Source organism: Engystomops pustulosus, chromosome 8, assembly GCF_040894005.1.
Source record: "Engystomops pustulosus chromosome 8, aEngPut4.maternal, whole genome shotgun sequence".
NCBI classification, from domain to species: domain Eukaryota; kingdom Metazoa; phylum Chordata; class Amphibia; order Anura; family Leptodactylidae; genus Engystomops; species Engystomops pustulosus.
The window spans coordinates 46,032,482-46,043,128 of record NC_092418.1 but is presented as its reverse complement, the minus strand read 5'-3'; the positions used below and the strand labels follow the sequence as shown (position 1 = coordinate 46,043,128).

General features: G+C 42.5%; 1 protein-coding gene across 1 annotated transcript; it reads right to left on the bottom strand.

The window, feature by feature from the left end:
* Positions 1-1,999: 1,999 nt before the first annotated feature.
* TMEM11 (transmembrane protein 11) lies at positions 2,000-10,124 on the bottom strand. Its single transcript, XM_072120824.1, has 2 exons — positions 9,937-10,124; positions 2,000-4,214 (listed from the first exon to the last, which is right to left on the bottom strand). The coding sequence occupies exons 1-2, from the start codon at positions 9,981-9,983 to the stop codon at positions 3,698-3,700; spliced, it is 564 nt and encodes a 187-aa protein (XP_071976925.1). The 5' UTR covers positions 9,984-10,124; the 3' UTR covers positions 2,000-3,697.
* Between the last annotated feature and the right edge of the window lie 523 nt (positions 10,125-10,647).

The following is a 10,647-nucleotide window of genomic DNA, read 5'->3' as shown; positions in this document are numbered from 1 at the left end:
TGTCCAGATGAAAATACTCCTTTAAAGGAAATCTGTCGCTCAAAATCACCCCCCAGAACCAACATGGCCTTTTTACAGGTCATCTCTTCACCAATCCAACAATGTCCATTGTTATCCCTATCCATTATATTTATAAAAAGATTTTTACAAATATGCAAATTACATAACATAGATTGAGTAGGCACATGAATCAATGGTCCTCTTGTGGATGAGGCAAAAAGCTGCTGTTAAGGTGACCCTCTTACCGACTGTTATATTATTTACAAAGCACTTCAATAGACTTACCCGCATTATGCCTGAAATCCTTCCGAAGACACATCAACAAATTTAGCAAGATCCAGGCTTCCACTCTCTCTGCGGCCAATGTACATGGAGGATTGGGGGTTCCAAATATACTTAAATACTTTTATGCCTCAAGGTTAACTCACTTGGTAACACTGCATAGATGAGGGGCAGAGTCACTTTGGGTTGGGGCGCTATTCAGCAGCATTCTTGCCCTTGAGTGCCCCTAGACGTGCTACTGTGGTTACAAGTCCTTTCCCTGTGTCTGCTCCTCTGGCGATATGGGATTGGGTTAGTGGTTGGACAAAGAATTGTATCGAATAGGCGACTTTTGCAATTGCCTGGCCTTGCGATCTTCAGAATTCTTCAAGACTACATATGCAATGCCTGATAGTGAAGTATTCTTATTTACCCAAATGCATCACTTCATTAAAAGCCTGAAAGAAATCTGTCCTGATGTTACGCTTTATACCCCTTTTGAAGGCCTTTGCTTCCACGTAGCTCAAGCGGGCCGTACATAGTCCTCCACCTACTCTCACATTAATAGAACCAATGGAAAACTAAGTTACATGTTAACTTGAAAGAGATTTATATAGGTATTACTCACTATGAGAATGGTAAGACATGGCAGTATGTACTTCCATGCTCTCGATCAATGTCCCCAATAGAAGCTAATTTTACAAAGTTTTGCTATGATGGTACCTAGTTCCAATTCATATATCCCATGTAATTTCCTCTTATTCTCAGTTATGCTTTAGGGGTTGTGGATGCACTTTATTTGGTGGGAATGTCCCAAGATGCCCAGATTCAGGAGGCACATTTATAATATGTATTATTCTATCACCATGATCAACTTGCCACTCACCCCAGTTAGGCTTTATCCAATGAGAAAGTACCAGATAACTCTCTCTTTGAGGAGGTTTCTCTCCTTTTTTCTTGATGAAAAAAATAGGCACTTCACAGGAAAAATAAAAAAATCAGTCCGGCTTGATTTGGTTCGAGCCAAGTTAATGTGGATCATCTTGAACGATAGACTTTACTGCCTAGTCAATGACAAGGAAACTCTACTCCTGGTTACTTAGCATCAATGAATGAACTACCATTCCAGAGCTTGATAGTGCTTACTGTTGACACCCATAGAGATTCTGTTCATTACTATGTGAATCATATCAATATATCTTTAGTAACTTTTACATTTCCTTGAAAACTCAATAAAAACATTGTGAAACAAATATGCAAATTAATGTGAACTGCACTTCAGAACCACCAATCACTTCCACCACACTGCCATCTCTTTCTTATTTTCAGAATGTGTGCGTAGCCAGTCCACCTACGACACCAGCAATGCAACCACGAAGACACTGGAGTCATTGGTGGACTGTACGAGATATGAAGGAATTGATCAGCAGAACTTCACGTTGATGTGCTTTTTTTTTTTTTTTTAATAGCATAACAAAAGGTAAATATTGATAAAATAGGCATCTTTCTATTAATGAAAAGATGACCAGCAAGAAGATGATCAGGAGGGGTCATTTTGAGTGATAGTTTTTTTACCTTAAAGGAAATCTAAATGTGAACAGTGCCTAATGAAAACTCTGCACAATTTTTGTACCCAAAGTACCAATCAATGTTCATTGGCGTATTCATACATTGGAAAGTGATATAGTAAATATATGGGTATAGAAATTGGTGAATGAGAAAAGGAAATTACACCCTCTTAATTTTATCATTTTATGTATCAGGATGTAATAAAAGGGAACAAAGCATCTGGTCCATGAAAGTTTAAAAATTAGGCAATTACAGATAAACAATACATTGTGTCATTATTCAACACACTAGACCAAACAAGAAAGCCATGTGTGAGAAATCCAAAGGCTCCGTGCTGCTGTGGATGTGTGCCGTAGCTTACCCCTCCCCTCTCTATAGGCAGTGACCCGGGCGCCTTCCTTTATGCAGAGCTCTGCTACAAGTTCCACATTTTAATTCTGCTGAGGTCAGGAATGGGCCATTGGTTGTAGATTTGGGGGTGTGCTTGGGATCCCTTTTCTATTGTGTGACCCAGTTTAAAACAATGAGCAGCTTTTATACACATGTCCCTACATTTGAATTGAACAATAAATGCTTTCTAATACAGTTGTGTGCTGGGGATCAGCTCTGCAGTAAACTCTGAATTTAATTAATATTTCTCAGTTAACAAGAAAATGTTTGTTGTTTTTCTTAAATCACAGACATGACTGGTACTTGCTGAAAGAGAGGTCACTTGGATTTTCCTAAAACTTGGAGTTATTGTAAGCTGAGGCATTTAAGCGCACCCCCCCCCCCCCCAAAAAAAAAAAAGTTATCATCAACTCAACTACCAGGCCACAAACTATAAGACTCTTGGCTATATAGTATGCCAACAGTATTTCCCAAGAGTCTGACATATGGCCACAAACTAGGCCTGTGCAACCCACTGTAAATACAGGCTGCAAATGTAGTGCAACCAATGTTTTTTTTTACAGCTCTATTGACTTCTATGGAAAGTTTTCTTGCCACAAACATGGCCAAGAGTAAGACCTACGCTGAGCTTTTCTTCGGGGACACTAAGCTCAGACATGGTGTGTATGAGCCCATAGAAACATATGGATACAAAAACAAGCCGCCAGAAACCAGGGCTGCATCACCTGTGTGCATGAGGTTGTAGGCAACACGGACAGAAATGTATTTATTGGTTTTATAGTAGCAGTTTTCTTTTTCTAGGGTCATTGGTACGTGAGCGAACCCCACACATCGATGACCCACATACTGTCTGTGGACCAATTTTACACACATTGTACAGGTAATTTGTGACCTGTCAGATACCACAATCATGGCATTCGAGACAGGAAGGAAAAATTGTGGTCCCTAAAAATGATAAGGTAATTAAGTGCACACTGCTAAAGTAATCAGATTAATAATCAATTTTGTGTTTTTTGGTTTAAAAAAAAAATGTCTGTGCCCATTAATAGAAACATCAACAAAAAATATTCCCCTTAATGGTTTAATACGCATAAACAGAAAGGATGGACGACGAAAGACTTATCCAAATTAAATTGTTTTTTATCCACAATAGGGAAGCAAGTAAGCCATCAAGTGTTTTGTTTTCTTTTTTGTTTTTTTAATTATTATAATGGTCACATGGACTTCTGGCTGGTTAAGTATGGTACAACAAATACTTAGGTGTCTATGTTAAAAAGGAAAACCCCTCCCTCTTATGCCATTTTGTGAGTATATTCCATGTTGCGTCTCGGGGATATTGCATTGACGGCATGTCCTCATCCTCCTAGTATAAAGCGCTGTAAATAACAGGAGCAATTACTTTTTTTTCTCTCCAATCTCTACCAAATTCCACAAAAAAAATAAGTGTTACTGTTGCATCCTTGGCATTGTGTGAAAATCATACAACGTAAATCTCATACAGCTTCTTGACACAATACGCCAGCGCAGCCAGAGCTATCGTGTTATGTAGTCTCTTTCTGTGGACGTCGTCCTTTCTTACAAGCACCACCGGCGTGGAGGAGGTAAGAGTGTGTAGCGGCAGTCTTGATAACTTATAGGCATCATACTCCACCTGGTATTTGCAGCAAGGATCAAACTGCCAGGAGATTCCATAGAGAGTAGAGCAGGCCAAGCTAAGGATGCCAGCTGGTAGAGACAAGTAGGGTGAATACTCTGAAGGCAAAACTAACGGGGTAAGAAGGCAGAATGTACCAGAAAGCACTGCCGATTTGTGCAGGCAATTTCCCACCGTTATCCAGCGGGCAGTTTCATCTCCAATGCGGGTTGGTTCGATTACTATATACTTGTACTGGGCTTCCAGCGCTTGCTCCAGTTCATATTCAAACTGGTCCTGTGCATTTTCACCATTGTAAATTTCGTGTACGATGTACCACTCGCTTGTGGAAAAGGGCGCCCTGACAAAAAGAATATCTTTAGAAAGCGGTACAACATGTCATAAGCAAAACAATGCATGCACATAGAAAGAAACAAGAGGCTGGGTGGTCCCTAGCAGCCAGTCTCAGCACTGCTTTCATTTTCTTGCCTTCCCTTATCAGCATAACATGCACACAAGTGCTCTGTGAGCTGATAGGTGGAAGGCAGACATGAAGCGCTATGGGGAATCAGTAACCTACTATAAGAGGTCACGACTGGGGAACCTTTTACACATCAAGCTGGCTTTAGACACAACATTTCTAACATTTGTGCATGTGCAGCTGCCAAAAAAAAACTAAAAAAAAAAAGTTATTGAAAAAGAACCGGGACTTACCTCATACCTACTACTACTGTGGTTGATGCACTGAAGCAAATTTCTCAAAAGTGACTAAAAGTTACAAAGGGCAGTCTCATACTGGAGCGGATGATATAAAGACTGTCTACTGGCTTGGTTAATGCCAGAACAAAGTGATAACATTCTGGATTTGCATATTTTTTTTGGCGCCCACACCTTTGCCCACCAAGCCCTTTCCAAGGCTGTTCAATTTACTCTAGCAGCTGTTGATATATCCAAAAAATGTCAAACCCCTCAATAAATTGACAGAAAACCTGTAACAGCCCTCCAATAGTAGTACCAGATTCAACTAGCACAGACGTGCACAACGTAAGCACTGAATCAAGTGACTCAGCCATCCACTACCTCCTTTCCTCCTTGTGTAGCGCCGTTGTGCTTGACAAAGGCGAGATATTACCGAATCACTGTGCAAAAATGTTATTTTACTGCATAAACCATAAAATGAATCATTTCAGGTGTTCCTGGATTTCCTCATAATCCCTCAATAAATGTGACTCAAGGCATAGGATTGTTTTTTTGCATAAATTATGATGAAATTCTTGCATAAACAGATTGATACATCTACCCCACTCTATCTTTAACCCCTTAAGGACGGAGGGTTTTTCGCCTCATTTCTCGCTCTCCAACTTCAAAAATCCATAACTTTTTCATTTTTCCGTGTACAGACCTGTGTGAAGGCTTATTTTGTGCGTAACAAATTTTACTTTCCCGTAATGTTATTTATTTTAACATGCCGTGTACTGCGAAGCTGAAAAAAAATTGTGGAAAAATTGAAAAAAAAACGCACACGTTCTTGTGGGCTCAGTTTTTACGACTTTCACTCTTCGCTCCAAATAACACGCCTACTTTATTCTTTGGTTCGGTGCGATCGCGGTGATACCAAATTTATACAGGTTTTATTGTGTTTTAATACATTTTCAAAAATTAAACGAATGTGTACAAAAAAGAAAAAAATGTTTTTGCCATCTTCTGACGCTAATAACTTTTTCATACTTTGGCGCACGGAGATGTGTGAGGGGTCATTTTTTGCGAAATGAGGCGACGTTTTCATTGCTACCATTTTGAGGTCTGTGCGACATTTTGATCATTTTTTATTTCATTTTTTATGTTATGTAAAAAGGTGTAAAAGTCACATTTCGGACATTTGGGCGCCATTTCCCGCCTCGGAGGTCACCGCCGGCCGTAACCGTTTTTATATTTTGATAGATCGGGCATTTTGGGACGCGGCGATACCCGATATGTCTGTGATTTTTACTGTTTGTTATGTTTTATATCCGTTATAGGGAAAGGGGGGTGATTTGAACTTTTAATATTTTATTAATTTTTTTTTATTTTTTAAACTTTTTTTTCTTTTTTTTTTCACTATTTTTTAGACCATCTAGGGTACATTAACCCTAGATGGTCAGATCGCTCCTACCATATACTGCAATACTACAGTATTGCAATATATGGCATTTTTGCAGGTCATACATTACAATGAGCCACTGGCTCATTGTAACGAACCTGCATAAACCATGTAGCCTCGTGTCAAAAGAAGACCCGAGGCTACCATGGTAACCGATCGCCGGCCCCTGATGACGTTCGGGGGCGTGGCGATCGAAAAAAAGATGGCGGCGCCCGCGCGCCGCCGTCTTTTAAACGCCGCCGGCGACTTTGCCGGCGGCGTTTAGAGGGTTAATAGCCGCGATCGGTGCAAGCACCGACCGCGGTTATTAGCGGTGGGGGTTTTGTGCAAAATGCAAAAACCCCCACCTCTGTATGAAGAGGACTCAGCCCGTGAGCCCTCTTCATACATCCCTTATACCTCTGCACCGTAGAGCTACGGCGCAGAGCGTTAAGGGGTTAAAGCTCATGTTTATGGGGTTTTTTTTTAACCTTTCCCCGGACAGAATTAACATACCTGTATATATTTGAGTATAAGCCAACCCAAGTATAAGCCGAGGCCCCTAATTTTTCCACAAAACCTAGTAAAACCTATATTTTTTTTTTACTCAAGTATAAGCAGAGTTTGGGTTTTCAGCATTTTTTTGTGCTGAAAAACTAGGCTTGTACTCGAGTATATATGGTACTTAGAGCAGATTCATAAAGATCTATGTTCCCACAGGACCAAAATGTTTTTGCACTTGGTGCGCGTTTGTAACTTCATGTGAAACACTAAAGGAAATCTGTAGGGCAGTGGTGGCGAACCTATGGCACTGGTGCCAGAGGCGGCACTCGGAGCCCTCTCTGTGGGCACCCAGGCCACCGCCACAGAATGAAGTTCACCAGACAGGACTCAAAGAATCTTCCTGCAGAACCTTCCTACAATGATAGGCGGATTTGCCCTCCTCCTTTCAACTGCGTTGGTGTCTTTAGGAGGCTGAACGATTGAAAGTTGTCAAAGAACAAGGAGAAATAAGTTACTGCTTAAATTGCTGCGCTGGCACTTTGCAATAAATAAGTGGCTTTTGGTTGAAGTTTGGGCACTGAGGCTCTAAAAGGTTCACCATCACTGCTGTAGGGTATGAACCCTGTTTGGACATAAAGAGATAAAGTTAGAACTTGGATTCCTGGTTATGGTGTTCAGCTAATATTAAGAAACTGCAGGTCTATCTAGCCACATAGCTGAGGTCAGAGGAAAGACACGGGGTGTGTTAGATTTACCTAATGAGCACTGCAGATGTAGCTGCACATAGATAACCGGTCTCCTCTTCTGTCTCCTGCTCACAATGAGTAGTGCTGAATCAGGACTATGTGGTGAATAGGAATAGTAGCAGTGCAGCTACTTGTTGTGTTTGGGAGTAGCAGAGCAAGTGCAGCTCCACAGGTCACACCAGCCTCTCTAGGGGGTTGTTTAGCTCTTATAAACTTTTATACTTCCCTCGATGGATCCACATGGGATTCAGTCTACACTCCAAGAGAGTGCTGTACCCATGGTACATGCAGAGAGGCCTGGCTGTGGTACAACAGCTTCACTGTGCATCTGAGACAAGTTTAAAACATTTCAATAGCGGGCACACAGCTACTACCTAAAGGGCGATTTGGGACACTAAACCACCAGCCCTTTAAGTCTTAATGTTCCCCAATCATAGGCTGTGATAATGGCTGTACAGAGAATTTTCTCTCTCCTCTCCATTCAGCTGTGAGATTCTCTAGAAGTGATTGGGTTTATATAACTAAAGTGCTGGCTGTGCACCCGGGCCTCTACATCATCATGTGACTCATCCTTTCCATCACTAAACCTGGGTTGGGTCACATGACCCTTACATTCGGGGACAGGACAAGTGGGCCATGTGCAATTAGAGCAGACAGCAGGAGACGTGGGGAACAGATTAATCACATTATGTGCTATTCCCAGCAGTCTCATAAGCCCTTTATGTAGTCATGCGTACTTCCTCCTGGACCAGGCTGTTAATGTGAGGGAAATGAAGGGGTTACCATCACATGAAGTTAATCCTGAGTACATTCATTTACAAAACTTACAGCGTTTGGCTACTCTGGAAGCGCATGCTCCATCTATTCCCCGTGTACATGTGTAGCACACCATACCACCGCCGGCCCGCCATAGCCATCTACAGGGACGTATATGCAAATTTGCAGCTGCATACACATCCCCACAGACAGCCGTCTAAATGTGCCCCAAGTGTAAGGAGCAGTGAAAACGTCTACACAGCTGCTTAAACTTAGAGCAATGAAGAAAAACGCTTCCAGGGTAGACAAACGCATCATAACATTTTAAAACACGTGTTCTGATGCACACAACCGGACGCAACTAACACGCCACATGAGAACGCAGCCTCATACTGCAAATAAATCACATAGCCCTAATCTGCCCACATTTAGCACAACTATGCTGAGCTGTGAGTATAGTGAACCATTATAAACCGCTGGCAGCACGTTGAAGAAATGTGCACAGTCATTTCCAACATAGCTCTATTATTATTTCCGTCTAATATGCCATTTCAGAGATATTCCCAGGTTAACCTGCATACTAATGTGGTCGCTGATCAAGGTCACGTCCTCAGCAAACAGAACACTACCATCCATGCCGAAATCTCAGCCCTGCCCCAAAACATCTCACAAACCAAATCTCTAGCTTATCATAGAGAGAGGGTAGTGGTCCAGCCAGGAGTAGCAGCGCTCCGGGGGTCAAGGACACGACCTTGGTGCTCCAACTATATCATTATCTTACAGATGGAAATGAGAGATTCTCAGAAACACCAGAAGAGACAGAACTTTGGGTGCAAATTTAGATTATTTTTTAGTAGTTGTTGAGAAAGGAATTTTAGACAAATTCAAGTGCATTTTAGGCAATAAAAGTCATCAGCCAAATTGGAAAATTCAACAACGGAGTATTTTTAGTGATAGTTTTGTCCAGGTGAAGGCGAACAGGGAAAGTTATCGCAGGTCTTTTCTTCCGTCTGCTGTAATCCCTATAATCAAGAATTGGCCAATTTAAGATCCAAGCAATGAAGTGTATCATGGTATGATGGGATTATCAGGGTTGGTGGACTGTTTTGTTGAAGGTTTTTAAAATTGTTTATAATTTTATTATGTAAATAAGTTATTTTTTTTTTTAACTAACTCCCTTTTCAGATAAAATTAATCTAATTGGATTTTTTTCAGTGGAAACCCCATTATATCAATGTGACAGAATGAGGAGAAAACATTATGAAGATGTCCTCTTATGATGTAGCAGGGGTGTAATGTATAACCCACTGTGGTATACAACACACATCACAGGAGGTAATAGTCACAGAAGGGGAGGGGATTTTCTACAATGTCATCTGTTATACTGTACAGGACAGTGTATTATCTGGGGGAAGAGATGATGAAGTGTATGTAACCAAACCCAAATTCCCCGGCCAATGGGCACAGGGTCAGCCACACCATGATTTCTTATATGACACAGCTGTAAATACAATGTGGATGTGAGAAGAGACTAGGAGTGCGGCAGAGAAGATGCCAGTGTGAACAGCGCCCACAACTACAGGCAGATGATTGATACCAATAATGTGACTGTTCCTCTATTAAGTTTCATTGGTCAATTCATTACCATAATACAAGTGCAGTATTTCATTTCCCGGAGCCGTCAGGGTTAATTAACCCCGTGTGTGCCGGGGGTCAGTGCTATTAGCAGCAGGTTACATCAGCGGGGTGTGCACATGGCGGCCTCCCCTGCACCGCTCTCATTCACAACCTCTGCCAGTCTCCCCTGACCTCGGGCCTGTCCCCGCTCTCCCGCACACACATGACAGGGAGGTCGCCCAGACCGCGGTGCAGGCAGCCCCCTGCAGGGATCGGGGCCTCAGCGGCCGCAGGGAGGGCGCTACCTGACTACCTGAGGAGACATCGCGGGCCATGCTCACCTATCTCTGCCTCCCAGCCCCGCGCGCCTCCTTCCCCAAGTGGCCATCTTGGAGACTCGGATCTCAGCTGTCTCCCAGCGTCCTGCGCATCTCCCGGTGCCTGATGGGAAATAGAGTACACACCACAGCTTAGCCTAAAATGGCGAAGGACTACAAGTCCCGGCGTGCCTAGCGTGTGCCGGCCAAACGCGAGGCTTCATGGGAGTTGTAGTTCTACTGCTGCATTTATTCATTATTAATTTAGGACATCATTAACCCCTTCGTGATCAGGCCTTAAAAGGTTTTAATGACCGGAGCATTTTTAACGAATTTTTATACTTCCTTATACGTTCTGTTTTTTTGGCCAATGCTATGAAAACTTTTGCTGCATTTTTTTCCGTGACACAATATATATATATATATATATATATAAAATTTCCGTTTTCAAATTAACATTGTTTAACCCCTTCACGCTCCGTGGCGGATATATCCGCCACGGAGCGCAGTGACTTAGCTGTAACTAATAGCCGGCACCCCAGTGTAACACCCGCGATCGGAGTTGTCTCCGATCGCGGGTGCTTAACCCGTTAAATGCCGCGGTCAGCGCGACCGCGGCATCCAACATGCATCTGGGGGATCTTTCCTCCACGATCGGCCCCCACGAACCGTTTTCGGGGGGCGCCGATCGTTGCTATAGCAACTCTGGAGTCCGATCTGGACCCCAGAGTTACT

What these genes read in the sequence shown, in the direction of transcription:
- TMEM11 (XM_072120824.1), bottom strand. Translation starts at nt 9,983, where the DNA reads ATGGCCACTTGGGGAAGGAGGCGCGCGGGGCTGGGAGGCAGAGATAG. An exon ending in GGGCTGGGAGGCAGAGATAG is followed by an intron (nt 4,215 to 9,936) that starts GTGAGCATGGCC and finishes TCTTTTTGTCAG; the next exon opens with GGCGCCCTTTTCCACAAGCG.